Source organism: Schistocerca gregaria, chromosome 4 (assembly GCF_023897955.1).
Source record: "Schistocerca gregaria isolate iqSchGreg1 chromosome 4, iqSchGreg1.2, whole genome shotgun sequence".
Classification (NCBI taxonomy): domain Eukaryota; kingdom Metazoa; phylum Arthropoda; class Insecta; order Orthoptera; family Acrididae; genus Schistocerca; species Schistocerca gregaria.
Genome location: NC_064923.1, coordinates 768,048,789 through 768,072,221, shown reverse-complemented (window position 1 = coordinate 768,072,221; position 23,433 = coordinate 768,048,789). Strand labels below are relative to the sequence as shown.

The following is a 23,433-nucleotide window of genomic DNA, read 5'->3' as shown; positions in this document are numbered from 1 at the left end:
TTATAATTCGCCACACGGCCACGGTGGTGAATCGGGTAGTCCCCTGATCGATATGTCGGAGGAATGCAACGTTGCGAATAGGGTTTCCAATTAGAAGTTGTGGAATACTGAGCCGTCCTGCCTTCGCAGATGGAGATGGGGTCCCACGTGCCATTCGACATTCAAGAGGCATTGAGTAACATGTCGTTAATTACGGTTATTGACCCACTTCTATTCCTCCGATTACAGCGCCATCTGTGCCGAAACGAAGGAAAGGCTTTGAAACGAAACGTATATTGCTTCTGCCGTAGAATCGTAGTATGCAATAAGAAACAGGAGTTCCCACAGAAAATTTCAAAGTTGCCCCCCGCCACCCACGCAGGGTTTAGGGCGGCGGATCGAGGGTGCTATCGTTGGATGCGCCTTCCGAGACAAAAGAATTGGATCTATTACTTGTTTTGATCCGATATGTAACTTTCGAGATATTTCAATGTTCTCAGCTAAGAAGAACATCCTGTCTAGCGCTCCCATGGAGATAGAGCAGACAAGGTTAGATTAATTACAGTGTGCACGGAGGCATTTAAACAACCATTCTTCCTGCGCTCCGCAGATGAATAGAACGGGAAGAAACCCTGGTAACTGGTACAGTGGGACGTGCCCTCGCCATGCGCTTCCCATTGGTTTGCAGAGTGTGGATGCATTCGAAGATGTAGAGATGAGGCGAACAGTGAGCGAAGTTGCCTGTGTCCTATTCATAGGACGCAACCGTTATCAGACTGGAACAGCTTAAAGAGACCACGAAAACGTAAACCTGGACAACTAAGTGAAGCCGTTGTTGTTTCACTAGCTGTACTAATTAAACAATCTGCTGATTTCGGTGACAATGATAGTTTTCAAGCGATCGCTTCGGTGTATCAGGCACCTGCACATAATATCCAAATCCCATGTGCGTCTGCTGCCCGCAGGTATCCAGAGGTTATGTTAGAAGCAGGTAGCAACTTCTGAACTGAATCACTGTGCACCAGTTGGACGCAGATGTTGGCTAGGCGGTATGCGAAGTAAAAGAACAATGACTTCACTTGATGACTTTGTACAGGCGCTGAAGCCCAGTTGGAATTATTTAAGCGGAGTAACTGGATGGGGATTTGAACCCCGCTTGTTCCGAGTTCGAGCCCAGTGTGTCAGCCACAGTGTTCACTTCGCAAGGTATTATTACTGCGAAAATCCCAAACGACCTCTGCATGTTGTTTTAACTGAAGAAAATGTAATTTAACGGGACGGTAAAGAGGAGAGAAAAGCCTCCCGCGAATATACTCGTTACGAACGAGCCGTTACGCTTGTTCAAGTTTTCACATTACGTAATCTATCAACATCTTTTTAAAAAGTGGGTTACAGCAATGTGGTAAGTATGTTACACGTTATTTCACTGTACAGTGTGGTATTACAGACTGTCATGGAATGCGTGCGAATGAGTTTCCGTCCTGTAATACACGGCGAGTGATTTCGCTTACTTAAGTTGCGTCTTGGAAAGCTTTCATTACTCAGTAAACGAATGCACCTCGACAAATTTCCATTTAAACGCTTTTCCTGCCGCAATAAAAAAGCCGTTACAGAAGCTTTCACGCAGCGAAGTTCACTTCTCTCGTAACGACGTCTCGTAGCAGATGCTTATTTTAGCGAATTAAAGTTATGGAGTAGCACTAAGCAGACACGCTTGAGGGTCCTGGGCTTTAAAGTGCACGCTCGAAGGACTGGGTGGACACTGGACATCTCAGAGTATGCCGAGGGGACTCTTCTGAGGCAACTTCCAAATTGCTGCACCACGAAGATGACGTGCTACAGTCGCGAAATTTAACCGTCAGGAATATGATGCTGTGTTGTGCAAATTATTAGCTTTTCAGACCATTCACATAAGGTAGGCGCCGGTGGCGACACCTACAACGTACTGACATGGGGAAAGTTTCTGACCGATTTCTCATACTCTAACAGCAGTTGACCGGCGTTTCCTGGTGAAACGTTGTTGTGATGCCTCGTGTAAAGAGGAGAAACGCGTACCATCACGTTTCCAACTTTGATAAAGGTCGGATTGTAGCCTATCGCGATTGCGGTTTATCGTATCGCGACATTGTTGTTCGCGTTGGTCGAGATCCAATGACTGTTAGCAGAATATGGAATCGGTGGGTTCAGGAGGGTAATACGGAACGCCGTGCTGGATCCCAACGGCCTCGCATCACTAGCAGTCGAGATGACAGGCATCTAAGCCACATGGATGTAACAGATCATACAGCCACGTCTCGATCCCTGAGTCAACAGATGGGGACGTTTGCGAGACGACAATCATCTGCACGAACAGTTCGACGACGTTTGCAGCAGCACGGTCTTTCAGCTCGGAGATAATGGCTGCGGGTACCCTTGACGCTGCATCAAAGAGAGGAGCGCCACAACGATGAACCTGGGTGCACCAATGGCAATACGTCATTTTTTCGAATGAATCAAGGTTCTTTTTACGGCATCATGATGGTGGCATCCGTGTTTGGCGACATCGCGGTGAACACACTTTGTTGTTGTTGTTGTGGTCTTCAGTCCTGAGACTGGTTTGATGCAGCTCTCCATGCTAATCTATCCTGTGCGAGCTCCTTCATCTCCCAGTACCTACTGCAGCCTACATCCTTCTGAATCTGCTTAGTGTATTCATCTCTTGGTCTCCCTCTACGATTTTTACCCTCCACACTGCCCTACAATGCTAAATTTGTGATCCCTTGATGCCTCAGGACATGTCCTACTAACCGATCCTTTCTTCTAGTCAAGTTGTGCCACAAACTTCTTTTCTCCCCAATCCTATTCAATGCCTCCTCATTAGTTACGTGAATTACCCACCTAATCTTCAACATTCTTCTGTAGCACCACATTTCGAAAGCTTCTATTCTCTTCTTTTCCAAACTATTTATTGTCGATGTTTCATTTCCATACATGGCTACACTCCATACAAATACTTTCAGAAAAGACTTCCTGACAAATCTATAGTCGATGTTAACAAATATCTCTTCTTCAGAAACGCTGTCCTTGCCATTGCCAGTCTACATTTTATATCGTCTCTAATTTGACCATCATCAGTTATTTTGCTCCCCAAATAGCAAAACTCCTTTACTACTTTAAATGTCCAAATAGCAAAACTCCTTTACTACTTTAAGTGTCTCATTTACTAATCTAATTCTCTCAGCATCACCCGACTTAATTTGACTACATTCCATTATCCTCGTTTTGCTTTTCTTGATGTTCATCTTATATCCTCCTTTCAAGACACTGTCCATTCTGTTCAACTGCTCTTCCAAGTCCTTTGCTCTCTCTGACAGAATTACAATGTCATCGGCGAACCACAAAGTTTTTATTTTTTCTCCATGGATTTTAATAACTACTCCAAATTTTCTTTTGTTTCCTTTACTGCTTGCTCAATATGCAGATTGAATAACATCGGGGAGAGGCTACAACTCTGTCTCACTCCCTTCCCAACCTCTGCTTCCGTTTCATGCCCCGCGACGCACATTGGAAGCGTGTATTCGTCATCGGCATACTGGCGTATCACCCGGCGAGATGGTATGGGGTGCCATAGGTCACCTCTTGTTCGCATTGACGGCACTTTGAAAAGTGGACGTTACATCTCAGATGTGTTACGACCCATGGTTCTACCCTTCATTCGATCACTGCGCAACCCTGCATTTCATCAGGACAATGCACGACCGCATGTTGCAGGTCCTATACGGACGTTTCTGGATACAGAAAATGTTCGACTGCTACCCTGGCCAGCACATTCTCCAGACCTCTCACCAATTGAAAACGTCTGGTCAATGGTGGCTGAGCAACTGGCTCGTCACAATACGCCAGTCACTACTCTTGATGAACTGTGGTATCGTGTTGAAGCTGCATGGGCAGCTGTACCTGTACCCGCCATGCAAGCTCTGTTTGACTGAATACCCAGGCGTATCAAGGCCGTTATTACGGGCAGAGGTGGTTGTTCTGAGTAGTGATTTCTCAGGATCTATGCACCCAAATTGCTTGAAAATGTAATCACATGTCAGTTCTAGTATAATATATTTGTCCAATGAATACCCGTTTATCATCTGCATTTCTTCTTGCTAGCAGTTTTAATGACCAGTAGTGTAATTCGCTATCGCAGCAGTTCATCTAGATCCCGACTGTAATCCCAACCTCTCTGTCGGACACATACGGTAGCATGAACGGCTTGTAGAATAGAATACTGAGCTGCCGATCATCAGACTTGGAGTGCGAGATTTAGCGGCTATGTCCACCTCAAGTACGCGCCACCCGCCTCCACAAGGTTACACAGACACTTTAGTGTTACACACTTCAAATAGCAGAAATATTTAAAATTTTATTAATTTATAAGCATTGAAAGGAACACCACAGTATCGATAGTCGAGGTACTTATAATTCTCCTGACATCGCCATAAAGAGAAAGTTCTTGCTGCTGCACACTGTTGATACAACAGCATGTCTAGAGAACTCTTCAAGTATTTTCTCTTTTACTATGCCCAGGGCGGCTTACTATCGGTCGTGGCGTGGGTGAAATGCTGTTGCTGTGAGAGTACACGTCACAAACTGTAACGACTTTTGCATCGCAGGTCACATTTACCATTCTCTTCTTATTATTGCTATGCAGTATATATCCACATTATGTCAGCTATTGCAATCTGGACACTGCACAGATCCAGAAATTTATATCCAGTGTAAACCAAATAACTACCCAAAGCAAACGAGTTCTGTGTTCTTTGTTTAAGAGATCCTTGATAGGCAAACCGCATGAATAAGATGGGTGAAGTTCTCTAGCTCCGCTTGAAAACATTTACCACAACTGTATGTTTGAAAGTAATGAGTATGAGTTAGCCCTTCGTCAACCATTGCTAATTTTCAAATTCTACAGTGACACACCTACTTTCTTAAGAGTTTATGTGACTCCCACAAATCCAAAAGGAAAAGTTACTTTTACAATGACGAGCAAAAATATTATGACTACCTGCGTAACAGCTTGTTTGTTTGCCTTTGGATCGAAATACATCACTGATTCTGCATGTCAGGTATACTGTCTCCCTTTATAAAGAGACTTATTTCCTACAGTGCACAGTAGGGGGCAATTGCAGGTTCGAATCCTGTTACGGTCGCCACTTTATAATAAAATAAAAAATATAATAATAAATGTTTATATATGGAGATAATGAGATTAATTTTTCGGCGTGTCGGACAAACGCAATAAGATGGGCTCTGATTGTAAGTGGGTAAAGAATCATTTCATATTTGTTCTACATGGATGAAATATTGTCTTGTTGTAGATTTATGCTTACCGATTAATAATACTACGTTCGACGCCGTATCCACCTACAAACTCGTGACCGTGTCCATGATATTGTAATCAGACCTTTGTGATAACTCTGAAGTACACAGCTGGGCTCCTTGGATTTTTATATATTACAGTACTACTTGGAATAACGACTCATACAACTTTACTGGTAAAAAGCAGCGGATTGGCGCTCTCGGCTACCCTGGCGGATTTACTCACAGGTCATGTAATTCGTGTAAATAACGACCAGCTGATTTGTGTACGCGGTGATCTCGCCCTATAGGGTTCCTTATGGGTTCCACAAGGTTTACATTAGGCGAATTTCGTGGCCGAGATATCGACGTCAGTTCACTATAATGCCCTTCAAACCAGTATAGCACGGCTCGGCTCCGAGGCACGGACAATTATGCTGCTGAAAGATGGCGTCGCCGCCGGTGAAGACATCAAGCATGAAGGGATGCACGTGGTTCGCAGCAGTCAGCGTATCTTCGAGTACTATGACAGGTCCCGGCAAACGCAGGAGAATGGCCCCCACAGCATAATACTGCTTCCGCCAGACTGCGTCCGTGGCGCGCTGCACGTTTCGAGCCGCCTTTCTCCTCGATGACGGCGTTTGTGGAGAACACCGTAGATCGAGTGTGGCAAACATGTGATTCACCTAAAGAGCCGACACGTTTCCATTGATCGTCAATCGAATCCCGATGGTCCCGTGCCCATTGCAATCGTAACTGACGATGTCGTTGGGTCCACATGTGAACGCGTAGGGGTGGTCTGCTGTGGAGCTGCTTGTTCAACAATGTGTGTTGAACGGTGTACTCCGAAACATTTGTGCGTTCACCAGCGTTGTGCTCTTTCGGAAGAGATGCCTCAGATCACCATCTACCCTACACAAGCCTCCGAACCCCATGTTCTGTGTAGAACCGTGGACTTCCAACCATTTAGCACCTAGTGACAGGTTCACTGTCCTTCTACCTCTTTTCATAGATAATAGCACGTGAACATTCGACCACCTTCGCAGTTTTCGAGATACTCTTTCACAGCCTCTGCGTAATAGCAATCCGCCCTTTGTCAGAGTCGCTTATGTCAATGGATTTCCCCGTCTGCAGTCCATATCTTCGCTAGGGTGTTGACCCAAACGTGTCTGCTCCGCTTACATGCTTTTGTTACCACGTCAGCTGCCCGCACAGCCACCAGGCGGCATCCAACGTCGCAGTGGGTAGTGGTCATAATGTTTTGTATTACCAGCGTACATCTACTCTTAAAAACCACCGTGCAATATGTGATGGATACTACGTAGTGTAGCAGAATCGTTCTGCCCCTTCCTACTCCATTTGCGGGTGAGAAAATGAAAGAAAAGCTCTTGACGCCCCCAATTTTACTATCGTTGTCATTACGCGTGGTGTTTGATGAAGGAAACAATACTTTTCTGATTATATGACGCGTTTAAGAAGACGGACACTTTGTAATTGTGTGAGTGAGGAAAGTAAGTACTGTACATAGAAGTTCAGTTACTCCGGACAGTCACTTTTGCCCCTATGAGGATCGTCCCGCAACATCTCTCTGTGCAGTTTCACAGATCAATGTACGAGAAAGAGAAACGCCAAATAACATGTCGGCATGAAGGGAACACTTAATATGTGATACAAGATATTCGATAATTTCTGGACTGACAAATGATATATCGCGTTGTACGCTTGTTTAATGCGTTACCCTAGAGCCACATTTAAAAGAACCCAACCACGTACAAAGCGGTTTTCTCTCGTGCTTGATTAATTTTTACAAGTTTTAGTAGATGTTTCTTGCTTTATTTTCTTTTTTTATGTTCTAGGCGGTGCTGAAGAGCCAGCGTCACACGGAGAAGATCTCCTACTACCGGCTGCTGCACAACTTCATCGGGGACGGACTCATCACGAGCAGCGGTGAGTGGCTGGGGGGACTGTGGCAGCCGCTACCCTCCTCTGTCCCACAAGCAGCACTTCACTAGGAGTGTTGCGTTCGCTGATGGTTTAGAGTAGACTGCTGATGGTGTTTCACTTACCAGAAACAACAGAGCAAAGAACCGAGGATTCACTATCTCAGAAGTGGCCAGCAATCAGCCTTCAATCAAATGTTAGTCAGCCAGAGTTAGTATCCCTGAACAATAAGCTGTTCGTTGCTATCAAATACTGGGAGACGCAATACCGGAATTCGTCTCCCTGATTCCGCTCACAAGATGCAGGATGGTCATGTCTGAAATGTGGTTGGATACAGGAATTCTGACACTTTGTGTTAATCGGAAAGACTCACCAGAAAAGGAGGACATTAAGCGTACATCCTAGAAATGTAAAAATATCACGTGCCATCTCAGCTGTGCAGCTGTATTCGTGTAGAAAGGTCCCAGTTTGTAACAATTAGCGGAAAATAAGCCAGGATACCAGAAGTGATATCCGGCGTTACCCAAGAATACAAATTCTATCATTTCACGGAGACACCTTATAAATTACAGACATCTACTTCTACAACTACATGACCACTCTGCAATTCACGCTTCAAGGCCTGGTGGAGTGTTTATGGAAACGCCTTCAGACTATTTCTCTACCCTTCCATTCTCGAACAGCGCGCGTGAAATACGAACACTTAAATCTTTCCGTATGAGCTTTGATTCCTTTTATCTGTGTTGGCTGGTATAAAAAAAAAAAAAACATTTTGGGGTGGGGAAAGTTGGTGACTGAAATTTCATGAGAAGATCTCGTTACAAAGAAAAACGCCTTAAAAAAATTATTGACACCCCAACGTGCGTATCATATATGTGACACACTCTTCCCTGTTTCGCGATAACGCGAAATGACCTGCCCTTCTTTGAATTTAATGGACAACATCCGTCAATCCGATCTGATCCGGATACCATACAGTACACCAATACTCTAGCATAGGGCGGACCCGTGCAACGTGTGCACTCTCTTTAGCAGATCTGTTGCACTTTCTACGGAAGTATTCTGACAATAAAACTGTGTTTATTTTGTCTTCGCGACAACATTTTCTGTGCGTTCTTTCCAATTTGAGTTATTCAATTGTAATCCTTAAATATTTAATTGAAAATACAGCCTTTATTTTTGTGTCATTTAGCGTGTAACCGAAATTTAGCGGATTCCGTTTACTACTCATGTGGATGACTTCACATTTTTCACTATTTAGAGTCAACTTCCATCTTTAGCACCATACAGATAACTTGTCTAAATCATTTTCAAATTGGTTTTGATCATGAGATGAGTTTACGAGAGTGTTAACTCACAGCATTATCTGCAAACATTGCACGAGGGCTGCTCAGAGTTGTTTTCTAAATCTTTCATATACATTAGGAACAGCAGAGGGCCTACACTTTTTCCTTGGATAACGCCGCATATGACTTTTGTTTTCTGAGATGATTTTCCGTTAATTATTACAAACTGCGACCCTTGTTCACGAATACAGCCGCGCAGCTGGGACGACACGTGATATTTTTACATTTGTAGGATGTACGCTTTCTGACCTACTTTTCTGTTGAGACTTTACGATTAACACGAAGTAACCGACATTTTTGTGTCAGAATTCCTGTATCCAACCACATTTCAGACCTGCATTAAGAACTGAACGTAAGGAAATACCAGATAGTCTTAATATCAAAAAAATCTGCCCAACTTCAAATTTCGTTGGCATTGGCCTCTTATCCTTCCCAATGCCTACTGACAACGACGTAAGGTATTTACACAGTTCAAATGGTTCAAATGGCTCTGAGCACTATGGGACTTAACAGCTGAGGTCATCAGTCCCCTAGAACTTAGAACTACTTAAACCTAACTAACCTAAGGACATCACAAACATCCATGCCCGAGGCAGGATTCGAACCTTCGACCGTAGCGGTCGCGCGGTTCCAGACTGAAACGTCTATAACCGCTCGGCCACTCCGGGCGGCATTTACACAGTGAAGTGCTCAAGCGACATACAGACATGCATGAGTTCCTATAAAGGAGGGTGGGAAATTATTGCTAAACTCCAGTTCACTTCGAAGGGCGGAACGCTACCTTGTTTCTCCAAGTGTTTGCCAATAAATCTGTTGTTGAAGAATTCTTCTCGGCAACCGCCAGAATGAATTTAAAGGAATCGCAGAGAACATGAAACGGGGTGCCTCTTCTTGAAGGCGAATACAGGGCACCTCATTCATCTAGTTCCTGTGGACCGAAGTATTCTACTGTTTTAAAATTTCTTTACTCTGAAAATTGCAGCAAGTAACCATCCAACGAGCTATCTACGGAAATAGCAATTCTTCCAGGATTACGTAACTGAAATTACTTTGTATTGGATCTGGTCTCCTTCTCATCCTTTTTGTCGAAGATGTTTGGCGTGTAATTCGCGAGGTCTGTAGTTCTTGGGTTCTATTAGTTTAAATGAAGCTCTGTCGGTAGGTCACCTTGAGCTCCGTCTTGCGCCACTGCATCTAGCAGTTTTCTCGTTGAAATAATAAACCTCTGAGCGCCATTTACTCCTGAGCGGTTACGTAACTTTAAGTTGTCGCACGGTACGTACACTGTCACGTTTTTGTTGACGGAGGACTCGAGTTATGTTTGTTCAAAAGGAAGAGCTGAGTTGCACTATGTTTGTCGTGTGACCTTGTTATTTCACTGTTAAATTTAACACCCCCTGCCATTGGCAAGACGAGCTGTAATCGCCTTTCTGTGAAATATGGACTCAGAGCAGATAAAAGTCAACTTCGTGCTGACACTTGCAAAAACCGATGTGCATGAATTCACTCCAGTAGCTTGTGATAACAGCATTGTGGTGGTTGTATACTTATGTGTGGCGAGCTAACACATATATTTATTACACAAGAAATCCCTCTACTTCCGCACACCCAGAAAACTGGATGCGGTTAATGTAATTGCTTCCTTTAGAATGTAGTGTTTCTATTTATATAATACATTTTAACATTTTTTAAAATTATTTTATGTTTCGGCTGATTACGAAGTTGTGTCTCAGCACCGTCATGATTATAAGAAGTAATTGTAAAAAGGAAATATATATATATATATATATATATATATATATATATATATATATATATATATATTCTTCCAAGTATTGTGTAAGAGTAACAATGTTAGTTCATAGACTGTATGCTTAGGTACTGACTAAAAGTAGAGAAAAGTAAAGTTTAAAAATAATGAATACTAACCAGACAATATGTAATGATAGGAGCCATTTTGCGATAGGTTCTAAATAAGAAGGTTACAGGCGAACGACATGAAATAAGATCGTCACAGCTTCTGATGAGTTTGCGTTAGGACGTTCAAACTGCACGGTTGACCGCGGGGCCTGACGGGAATTAGTATTCTCAAGACCATTTTCATTTGGATAGGTTCGTCAATAAGCCAAATTGGCGTATTTGGTGGACTGACATTCTGCATTTCGCGATCGAGAAGTCCCTTCACCCTCAACGAGTGGCTTTGTGGTGTGCAGTGTCCAGTCACGCAATAATCGGTGCGATATTCATTGATGGCACGTTGAATGGCGAACGGTATGTCAGTGTTTGGAAGATGTTTTTTATCCCCATTATCCAAAGCTACGCCGATTTAGTCGAAATGGGGCTCGTGCGTGACGGATCTCGACCCCATCGAAGCAGGAGTGTGCGTATTATGTCCTGGAGGAGCACTTTGGAGAACGCATTCTGGCTCTGGAGTACCCAGAGGCCACTGGCATGGGCCTCGATTTGCCGTCACATTCTCCGGATCTGAACACATGCGGCTCCTTTTTGTGGGGCTCTATTAAAGCCATCGTGTACAGTAATAACCCCAAAACCATTGCTGAGCTAAAACAGTCAATCAGGTCATCGGCAGCATCGATGTTGCAGAATTTCGATGCTGGTCTGCTCCCCATCATCACCAATGATGGCAAGCATACCGAACGTGTCATAACCTGAATACGAATATCTGTAGTGACGTTTACACGTTCAATAAAGTATGTGCCCGCCGTAGTTTGTAACTAATCTGCGTTTTTTCATATTGCTCGTTAATTTGTCTTCCTGTAAATATGTAAATGTTCTGGAATGCTCTCAGACTACGTTTCCGTTCTAAGTCTCCGGCAACAAACGTTTTTTTAAAATTTTTGTGTTTCAAAACAGCCTTGGGAAAACGTCGGGACTGATAACGCCACTGTATTACACTGCATGTGATATGCACGCCCATCCGACGTGCAATTCCTTGTGACCATCGCCGAGTACAAGTGGATGCTGCGCTGGTTTGTGTGTTATTGCGGGTTGTGTCTCGTGTGGTGCTGTGATCTTGGTTGTAGCGCAACGCAACACTCGCTTAGATACTCCACAGCACTAGACACACTCCGAGCGGTTCTAGACTCTCAGTCCGGTACCGCGCGACTGCTACGGTCGCAGGTTCGAATCCTGCATCGGGCCTGGATGTGTGTGATGTCCTTAGGTTAGTTAGGTTTGAGTAGTTCTAAGTTCTAGGGCACTGATGACCTCAGATGTTGAGTTCCATAGTGCTCAGAGCAATTTGAACCATTTTTTGAACTAGACACACGCTCTAGCACCTCGTGAGTCACACTCACACTTCCGTAGTGATGCTGTGCAGGATCAGACCAATTGTGTGATTGGATTGAAGAGTTCCTAGATAACAAAACGCAGCATGTCATTTTCAATGGAGAGAAGTCTTCCGAAATAAGAGTGATTTCAGCTGTGCCGCAGGGGAGTGTCGTAGGACCGTTGCTATACACAATATACACAAATGACCTTATGGATAACATCGGAAGCTCACTGAGGCATTTTGCGGATAACGCTGTAGTACATTGAGAGGTTGTAACAATGGAAAATTGTACTGAAATGCAGGAGGATCTGCAACGAATTGACGCATGATGCAGGGAATGGAGATTGAATCTGAATGTAGACCAGTGTAATGTGCTGCAAATACATACAAAGAAAGATCCTTTATCATTTAGCTACAATATAGCAGGTCAGCAACTGGAAGCAGTTAATTCCATAAATTATCTGGGAGTAGGCATTAGGAGTGATTTAAAATGCAATGATCATATAAAGTTGATCGTCGGTAAAGCAGATGCCAGACTGAGATTCATTGGAAGAATCCTAAGGAAATGCAATCCGAAAACAAAGGAAGTACGTTACAGTACACATGTTCGCGCACTGCTTTAATGTTGCTCACCAGTGTGGGATCCGTACCAGATAGGGTTGATAGAAGAGATAGAGAGGAACCAACAGAGATCAGCGCGCTTCGTTACAGGTTCATTTAGTAATCGCGAAAGCCTTATGGAGATGATAAATAAGCTCCAGTGGAAGACTTTGCAGTAGAGGCGCTCAGTAGCTCGGTACGGACTTTTGTTCAAGTTTCGAGAACATACCTTCAAAAAAATGGTTCAAATGGCTCTGAGCACTATGGGACTTAATGTCTGTGGTCACCAGTCCCCTAGAACGTAGAACTACTTAAACCTAACCAACCTAAGGACATCACACACATCCATACCCGAGGCAGGATTCGAACCTGCGACCGTAGCGGTCACGCGTTTCCAGACTGAAGCGCCTAGAACCGCACGGCCACACCGGCCGGCCGAACATACCCTCACCGAGGAGTCAAGCATTATATTGCTCCTCTACGTACATCTCGCGAAGAGACCATGGGGTTAAAATCTGAGAGATTAAAGCCCACACGCATACGTACAATCTTTCTTTCCACGAACAATACGAGACTGGAATAGAAGGGAGAACCGGTAGAGGTACCAAAGTACCCTCCGCCACACACCGTCAGGTGGCTTGCGAAGTATTGATAAAGATGTAGATGTAGATGAGAGGGATTTTTGTAATTGCCGTATCCTCTCAAATTTGGAAAATAGTATTAGTAACCCTGTCTACTTTTATAAACTATTTGTAATTTCTGAAAAGTTCGTACAGTGGTTGGTTAGTCTGCAATGGTTTTCCTCATTCCATCACTATAGCCATCACTATAGCCATCACAGTCAAAGATCATGTGGTCGGGCGTTCCGTATGACCGTAATTATGGACTTCATTTTCTTTCCTGTTGCATCTGTACTGGCCTGGTCACTTTATGCAGTGTATCAAGCCCTGACTAGGGTTCACACGGCCAAAGGCTAGGCGTTCTGTAGTGAACGGGAAAAGCGGGTGAACTCTTCAGTTTTTTTTTTTTTTCACGTTGTCCTACTGATTTGGGCCTTAGTTGTTATTCTTTCGTCTAAGACGTGATTTTCGACAGATCTACTTTATATAACGAGTAGGGGGCTACACGACGTCTTACCGTAATGTCTACTGGGCAGTATCCATCAGTAAAGCATTGGCTGACGTGGAGCTAGAGATCCCTGTGAAGAGGGGCACGTCCCAGGATTACAAATAGATTTCGTCACAACGATCTGTTCTCATTAGCTATTCGTAGCTTTGTATCAACGGTGTCAGTCAGAGTATAGGTTTTGCCATCCATTTAAGTAGTTTGTGGTCTCTTCTCGTTAGCATGTTTGTCTCTGCATTTTTCCAATGTCCTGCGGAACTAGCTGGTCCATGCGTTCAATGTTTTCTTTTTTTTACAGGCAAGAAGTGGCGGAACCACAGGCTGCTGCTGCAGCCCGCCTTCCACATGAGCGTGCTGGAGAACTTCGTGGAGACGTTCTCCTCGTCGGCGCAGGCGCTCGTCTCCAGGCTGTCCTCCAGGATGGGGGACGTCAACGTGGCGCCGGACGTCAACCACTGCGTCATAGACATCCTCAACGGTAAGGCGGCCAGCAGTATGGCTGCGGCAACCGGCTCAATCATGTTATAGTCCTGTCCTGGAATTATGGTTCCAGTACAAGTCCCACTTTTGCCTCAGTCACAACGGCGATTACTCGCGGCAGTGTTGTAATGAGGTGTCGGCAGTAGTATGATCAGTTCGAGCCTCCCTTCAGCCAGTGTTACGGCTCATAAGTGACCTCAAATGCAGAGAACAGTTCTGGGTGGATAGCGGCCTCCAGCATTTGATGACATTCAAAAAACGTTCTATGATTCTGAGTTATAAATAGCTTGGATCACTAAAAATGTTTGACGTCCTGGTCGTGTTGTTAGAACCACTTCAGTACAGAACGGCGCTCTGTCTAGATATTTTATTGATATCGGAACCCAGTCGTACGTCGACCTTCGTACACCACAAGTGTCCGTTGTTTCGCAGTATCCATACACTATCTATTCATCCGCCTATATACAACACAACCTCTAAACGAGAATGTTATGTGAACTACACTGATCTGATTTGTCGACATCATGCACGGTGCATCACTATACTCAAGTGGTTGTTGCTAATCCTACCAAATCTATCTGCTGAGTGCAGTAACACACGACACTCGTCTAACCAATATGTCACTTAATACTCACTACCGTGGTGCATAGTGAATCCATAACCTCATCAGCCATCAAATGAAATTCATGAAACCAACATAGCATTGGCAGCTTGTCCATCCACCAGACTTTTACTGAATGCTCCTTTTGTCAATCCACCAGACTTTTACTGAATGCTCCAATTTACTGATAAATTCCATGCGATGCTATTGCCATTTGTGCATTGGCCTGAAAATAATTTCAAAGAGTACTATTGCGCTCGGTGGCCGACTTCACCAGGGCACTGTGTTTACCCGCTTTTTCGTATTAATTATCGATTTGTTACTTGTCTCAACAAGTGTCTCCACATTCCGTTGTTTCCTTGCGTTAACATCAGGGTCCTCTCTGTTTGACTAGATCAGACACAACGAACGCAGCTTATAATGAGTCAGAAATGACACTTAGATCCCAGTGATCCAGCTTTCCTCAAACGCCGACAATATTTAAAATTGCCTGCCGCCCGGTGTAGCCGAGCGGTCCAGGGCACCTTGTCCCGGTTCGCGCCTTTTCCCCCGTCCCTCGGACATGGCTGTGCGCGCTGCCCTTAGCGTAAGTTACTTTAAATTCGATTAAGTAGTGCTTAAGCCTAGGGGACCGAAAACCCCAGCAGTTTGGTCCCATAGGAACTTCCCAAAAAATTTCAAAATTTGATTTACCGCTCACTGTCGAACTCCTACTATTTATTGCCTAAATAAGTTGTTGCGTTCGGCTTGTGCCGTAATTTGCTCTCTTTGAGTTTGCATATTCCCAATTTTTTCGTAATTCAGTGAACACGTAATGAAAGTTGTGGTGTTTGTCTTGCTATGGCTGTGCTAGGAACATCAGCTGAGCAAACTGATTCCTCTCTAGAGCGAAGACCACAATATTTCTCTTCAGTTGTAGTCTAAGTTGAAAAACAAAGTATATGATATCGTAAACAAATTTGATTACAGCTTCGTGATAATTCGAAAAAGAATCAAGAAAATTTTGTCACTTGATTTTGTCAGTAGCTCTAATATTGTATCATTTATCTAAGTAAGACCGTAGAGAAATATTATCTATGGAGTGGACATTCAGATGCGTAAAACATGAATTATGTCGGCAGTATGCAGTGACTCCGAAAGTTACGTGATTATGGTGTGTCGCAAGGCTTGCCGTAACATTTCTGCCGATTTTGGCTATAATTTCATCTCTATTACAGACATTTAGCGTTCAAAAGTTGCATGGATTCCGTACGACGTAGCACCTTAATAATATTCATTCGATATCAGGAATGAACGCCGCTAAAAGCTTTGAAGAGACAAACTCAGGGCTTCGCTTGATTGTGACCAGTGTCACAGCTCAGTTATAGCTTTCTTTTGCGTATTCGCAGGAAAAGAAGGAATAGCAACCTCCATTTTGTAAATTGTGTATCGCGTAAACAGAGGAGAAAGAAATTTCTGAGTATAGACGCCAGCAACATAGCATTTTAGGGTGATGAGTCACTGTCAGTGAAAGGAAAGGTTGGAAGCGTTTCAGATACGGTGTTGAGGAAGAATAACAAAATCTATATCGAGCGATTAAATTAAAAATGAGGAGATCTATGCCGAATCGCTGAGGAGAGGAAAATGTGGAAGACATTCATAAGGAGAAGAGATAGGACTATAACGCATGAACACATCAGAGAATAGCTTCCATAGAAACTGAGTAAGCCGTAGAGAGTATAAGCTGTAGAAGAGAGAGAGCGGGGTACATCCAGCAAATAACTGAGGACGCAGGTTGCGAGTGCTGCTCTCAGATGAAGAGGCCGGCACAGAAGAAGAATTCGTGGCGGGCTGCATCGAACCAATCTAGAGACTGATGACCAAAACACTCGATAGTATTGTCGAGTCTCTGTTTTAATTAACTGTTGCCGCGACGGAGTTGTGAAATGGCTTCCTTGGGTTCCTAGTACGCCAAACTAAATGTGACTCGAAAAAAATTCAAATTTGGAATTATGCTGTAAATTACCGATTACCATAGTTTTAAGTATATCAGGGACGAAATTCTTCGTTCTTACTTTGCGGTTCAATCTTTTTTAATGTTTATTGCTCCTCAGGGAGACTAAAATATTAATCACACAAAATCATTCACCACGACATAGAAACTTTATGACTATCGAAAGATAAGCAGAAAAGCTTGGAAAACTAAATAATATCAAGGAAAAGATACAGATGGTCATATACAGGGTGTTACAAAAAGGTACGGCCAAACTTTCAGGAAACATCCTCACGCACAAAGAAAGAAAATATGTTAAGTGGACACGTGTCCGGAAACGCTTACTTTCCATGTTAAAGCTCATTTTATTACTTCTCTTCAAATCACATTAATCATGGAATGGAAACACACAGCAACAGAACGTACCAGCCTGACTTCAAACACTTTGTTACAGCAAATGTTCAAAATGTCCTCCGTTAGCGAGGATACATGCATCCACCCTCCGTCGCATGGAATCCCTAGTGAGCTGATGCAGCCCTGGAGAATGGCGTATTATATCACAGTCGTCCACAATAAGAGCACGAAGAGTCTCTACATTTGGTACCGGGGTTGCGTAGACAAGAACTTTCAAATGCCCACATAAATGAAAGTCAAGAGGGTTGAGGTCAGGAGAGTGTGGAGGCCATGGAATTGGTCCGTCTCTATCAATCCATCGGTCATCGAATCTGTTGTTGAGAAGCGTACGAACACTTCAACTGAAATGTGCAGGAGCTCCATCGTGCATGAACCACATGTCGTGTCGTACTTGTAAAGGCACGTTCTAGCAGCACAGGTAGAGTATCCAGTATGAAATCATGATAACGTGCTCCATTGAGCGTAGGTGGAAGAACATGGGGTCCAATCAAGACATCACCAACAATGCCTGACCAAACGTTCACAGAAAATCTGCGTTGATGATGTGATTGCACAATTGCGCGCGGATTCTCGTCAGCCCACACATGTTGATTGTGAAATTTTACAATTTGATCACGTTGGAATGAAGCCTCATCCGTAAAGAGAACATTTGCACTGAAATGAGGATTGACACATTGTTGGATTAACCATTCGCAGAAGTGTAACCGTGGAGGCCAATCAGCTGCTGATAGTGCCTGCACACGCGTGCATGGTACGGAAACAAGTGGTTCTCCCGTAGCACTCTCCATACAGTGACGTGGTTAACGTTACCTTGTACAGCAGCAACTTCTCAGACGCTAACATTAGGGTTATCGTCAACTGCACGAAGAATTGCCTCGTCCGTTGCAGGTGTCCTCGTCGTTCTAGGTCTTTCCCAGTCGTGAGTTATAGGCTGGAATGTTCAGTGCTCCCTAAGACGCCGATCAATTGCTTCGAACGTCTTCCTGTCGGGACACCTTCGTTCTGGAAATCTGTCTCGATACAAATGTACCGCGCTACGCCTATTGCCCCGTGCTAATCCATACATCAAATGGGCATCTGCCAACTCCGCATTTGTAAACATTTCACTGACTGCAAAACCACGTTCGTGATGAACACTAACCTCTTGATTCTACGTACTGATGTGCTTGATACTAGTACTGTAGAGCAATGAGTTGCATGTCAACACAAGCACCGCAGTCAACATTACCTTCCTTCAATTGGGCCAACTGGCGGTGAATCGAGGAAGTACAGTACATACTGATGAAATTAAAATGAGCTCTAACATGGAAATTAAGCGTTTCCGGACACATGTCCACATAACATCTTTTCTTTATTTGTGTGTGAGGAATGTTTCCTGAAAGTTTGGCCGTACCTTTTTGTAACACCCTGTATAAATATTATCTGCGTGTGAACATTGTTCTAAATGAGTAAGCTTTCAGCGGACTGATTGACAACACTCACCCACATTACCTCGTTTGTTTCATATGTATGTGATCAAAAGTATCCGGATACTGTCAAAAACATACGTTTTCCATCTTAGGTGCATTGTGCCGCAACCTACTCCCAGATACTTCATATCAGCGACCTCAGTAGTCATCAGGAATCGTGAGAGAGCAGAATTGGGCATTCCGCGGAACTCACGGACTTCGAACGTGGTCAGGTGATTGGCTGTCACTTGCGTGATACGTCTGTACAGAAGATTTCCACACTCCTAAACATCCCTAGGTCAACTGTTTCCGATATGATAGTGAAGTGGAAACGTGAAGGAACAGGTTCAGTACAAAAGCGTGCAGGCCGACCTCGTCTGTTGACTGACAGAGACCGCCGACAGTTGAACATGGTCGTAATGTGTAACAGGCAGACATCTATCTATCCAGGCCATCACACAGGAATTTCAAACTGCATCAGGATCCACTGCAAGTACTATTACAATCAGGCGGGAGGTTAGAAAACTTGGATTTCATGGTCGAGCGGCTGCTCATAAGCCACACATCACGCCTGTAAATGCCAAACGACTCCTCGCTTGGTGTAAGGAGCGTAAACATTGGACGACTGAACAGTGCAAAAACGTTGTGTGGAGTGACGAATCACGGTACACAGTGTGGCGATCCGATGGCAGGGTATGAGTATGACGAATTGCCAGTGAATGTCATCTGCCAGCGTGTGTAGTGCCAATAGTAAAATTCGGAGGCGGTGTTGTTATGGTGTGATCGTGTTTTTCATGGAGGGGGCTTGCACCACTTGTTGTTTTGAGTGGCACTATCACAGCACAGTCCTATATTTATGTCTTAAGCACCTTCTTGTTTCCCACTGTTGAAGAGCAATTCAGGAATGGGAATTGCTTCTTTCAACACGATCGGGCACCTGTTCATAATGAACAGCCTGTGGGGGAGTGGTTACACGACGATAACGTCCCTGTAATTTACTGGCCTGCACAGAGTCCTGACCTGAATCCTATAGAACCCCTATGGGATGTTTTGGAACGCCGACTTCGTGTCAGGCCTCACAGACCGACATCGATACGTCTCCTCAGTGCAGCACTCCGTTAAGAATGGTCTCCCATTTCCCAAGAACCCTTCCACCACCTGACTGAACGTATGCCTGCGAGAGTGGAAGCTGTCATAAGGCTAAGGGTATACCAACACCATACTGAGTTCCAGCATTAGCGATGGAGGGCGTCACTAACTTGTAAGTCACTTTCAGCCAGGTGTCTGAGGTGTCCGGATACTTTCGATCACACACACACACACACACACACATATATATATATATATATATATATATATATATATATATATATATATATATATATATATATACGATTTTATATCAGGAGAAAGAAAACTGGCGTTCTACGGATCGGAGCGTGGAATGTCAGATCCCTTAATCGGGCAGGTAGGTTAGAAAATTTAAAAAGGGAAATGGATAGGTTAAAGTTAGATATAGTGGGAATTAGTGAAGTTCGGTGGCAGGAGGAACAAGACTTCTGGTCAGGTGACTACAGGGTTATAAACACAAAATCAAATAGGGGTAATGCAGGAGTAGGTTTAATAATGAATAGGAAAATAGGAATGCGGGTAAGCTGCTACAAACAGCATAGTGAACGCATTATTGTGGCCAAGATAGATACGCAGCCCACACCTACTACAGTAGTACAAGTTTATATGCCAACTAGCTCTGCAGATTATGAAGAAATTGAAGAAATGTACGATGAAATAAAAGAAATTATTCAGATAGTGAAGGGAGACGAAAATTTAATAGTAATGGGTGACTGGAATTCGAGTGTAGGAAAAGGGAGAGAAGGAAACATAGTAGGTGAATATGGATTGGGGCAAAGAAATGAAAGAGGAAGCTGCCTAGTAGAATTTTGCACAGAGCACAACTTAATCATAGCTAACACTTGGTTTAAGAATCATGAAAGAAGGTTGTATACGTGGAAGAACCCTGGAGATACTAAAAGGTATCAGATAGATTATATAATGGTAAGACAGAGATTTAGGAACCAGGTTTTAAGTTGTAAGACATTTCCAGGAGCAGATGTGGACTCTGACCACAATCTATTGGTTATGACCTGTAGATTAAAACTGAAGAAACTGCAAAAATGTGGGAAATTAAGGAGATGGGACCTGGATAAACTGAAAGAACCAAAGGTTGTACAGAGTTTCAGAGAGAGCATAAGGGAACAATTGACAGGAATAGGGGAAAGAAATACAGTAGAAGAAGAATGGGTAGCTCTGAGGGATGTAGTAGTGAAAGCAGCAGAGGATAAAGTAGGTACAAAGACGAGGGCTGCTAGAAATCCTTGGGTAACAGAAGAAATATTGAATTTAATTGATGAAAGGAGAAAATATAAAAATGCAGTAAATGAAGCAGGCAAAAAGGAATACAAATGTCTCAAAAATGAGATCGACAGGAAGTGCAAAATGGCTAAACAGGGATGGCTAGAGGACAAATGTAAGGATGTAGAAGCTTATCTCACTAGGGGTAAGATAGATACTGCCTACAAGAAAATTAAAGAGACCTTTGGAGAGAAGAGAACCACGTGTATGAATATCAAGAGCTCAGATGGCAGCCCAGTTCTAAGCAAAGAAGGGAAGGCAGAAAGGTGGAAGGAGTATATAGAAGGTTTATACAAGGGCGATGTACTTGAGGACAATATTATGGAAATAGAAGAGGATGTAGATGAAGACGAAATGGGAGATACGATACTGCGTGAAGAGTTTGACAGAGCACTGAAAGACTTGAGTCGAAACAAGGCCCCCGGAGTAGACAACATTCCATTAGAACTACTGACGGCCTTGGGAGAGCCAGTGCTGACAAAACTCTACCATCTGGTGAGCAAGATGTATGAGACAGGCGAAATACCCTCAGACTTCAAGAAGAATATAATAATTCCAATCCCAAAGAAAGCAGGTGCTGACAGATGTGAAAATTACCGAACTATCAGTTTAATAAGCCACGGCTGCAAAATACTAACGCGAATTCTTTACAGACGAATGGAAAAACTGGTAGATGCAGACCTCGGTGAGGATCAGTTTGGATTCCGTCGAAATGTTGGAACACGTGAGGCAATACTGACCTTACGACTTATCTTAGAAGAAAGATTAAGAAAAGGCAAACCTACGTTTCTAGCATTTGTAGACTTAGAGAAAGCTTTTGACAATGTTGACTGGAATACTCTTTTTCAAATTCTAAAGGTGGCAGGGGTAAAATACAGGGAGCGAAAGGCTATTTATAATTTGTACAGAAACCAGATGGCAGTCATAAGAGTCGAGGGGCATGAAAGGGAAGCAGTGGTTGGGAAAGGAGTGAGACAGGGTTGTAGCCTCTCCCCGATGTTATTCAATCTGTATATTGAGCAAGCAGTAAAGGAAACAAAAGAAAAATTTGGAGTATGTATTAAAATTCATGGAGACGAAGTAAAAACTTTGAGGTTCGCCGATGACATTGTAATTCTGTCAGAGACAGCAAAGGACTTGGAAGAGCAGTTGAACGGAATGGACAGTGTCTTGAAAGGAGGATATAAGATGAACATTAACAAAAGCAAAACGAGGATAATGGAATGTAGTCAAATTAAATCGGGTGATGCTGAGGGAATTAGATTAGGAAATGAGACAGTTAAAGTAGTAAAGGAGTTTTGCTATTTAGGAAGTAAAATAACTGATGATGGTCGAAGTAGAGAGGATATAAAATGTAGACTGGCAATGGCAAGGAAAACGTTTCTGAAGAAGAGAAATTTGTTAACATCGAATATAGATTTATGTATCAGGAAGTCGTTTCTGAAAGTATTTGTTTGGAGTGTAGCCATGTATGGAAGTGAAACATGGACGATAACTAGTTTGGACAAGAAGAGAATAGAAGCTTTCGAAATGTGGTGCTACAGAAGAATACTGAAGGTAAGGTGGATAGATCACGTAACTAATGAGGAGGTATTGAATAGGATTGGGGAGAAGAGAAGTTTGTGGCACAACTTGACTAGAAGAAGGGATCGGTTGGTAGGACATGTTTTGAGGCATCAAGGGATCACAAATTTAGCATTGGAGGGCAGCGTGGAGGGTAAAAATCGTAGAGGGAGACCGAGAGATGAGTACACTAAGCAGATTCAGAAGGATGTAGGTTGCAATAGGTACTGGGAGATGAAGCAGCTTGCACAGGATAGAGTAGCATGGAGAGCTGCATCAAACCAGTCTCAGGACTGAAGACAAGAACAACAACGATTTTATACCTCCATAATTCTCAACACATGAAACACCCCTTAACAGTATGCACCAGAAATGGTGTTGCCAAATGTGCTCTTATACTGAATAAGATTTCGATAGGAAAATAGTAGACGGAACTGTAGTATGAACAGAACCGTCTCTTGTGGTATCAACTACGATATGAGACCAGCTGTCTCTAATTGCATCTTTCGTGCCCCTTGAATTTAAGCGCTCATCAGCGTGATGGCTAACTTCAGTACAAATTAACTCGGAAACGGCACAACGTATCGAATTTTTTTTTTAACAATTACTTATCGGCACAACCTATGCTGCAACATACTACAAGTTTTTCAGATTTTTTCTGACTGCCATCTACACACAGGGTGTAACGGCTATTTGTGCAGATATTTTTACATGTGGTACGTTAATATATACACGCATGCAGTGTGATGGTTGTTTTTCTCTGCGTCGAACTGTCTTCCCATAATCACGTCACAAACATGACGACCTGAAGTTTTCTGCATGGTGGTAACTGCACTATAGACTGACCGTTTTGCGTCCACGCGTCAACACTTCAACTTCTGACCTGCTGCCCAGGGGAAAATATTAATGGCTTCCTCTTTCCAGAGATTTTGGGA

The 23,433-nt window shown here is 43.4% G+C and overlaps 1 protein-coding gene across 1 annotated transcript in view; it reads left to right on the top strand.

The window, feature by feature from the left end:
* Positions 1–23,433, top strand: part of LOC126266822 (probable cytochrome P450 4aa1) — a 221,698-nt gene that overhangs the window by 143,878 nt on the left and 54,387 nt on the right. The window contains exons 4-5 of the mRNA XM_049971373.1: positions 7,161–7,251; positions 13,907–14,086. Coding sequence (XP_049827330.1) covers positions 7,161–7,251; positions 13,907–14,086 — 271 coding nt within the window. The remainder of the gene's footprint in view (positions 1–7,160; positions 7,252–13,906; positions 14,087–23,433) is intronic.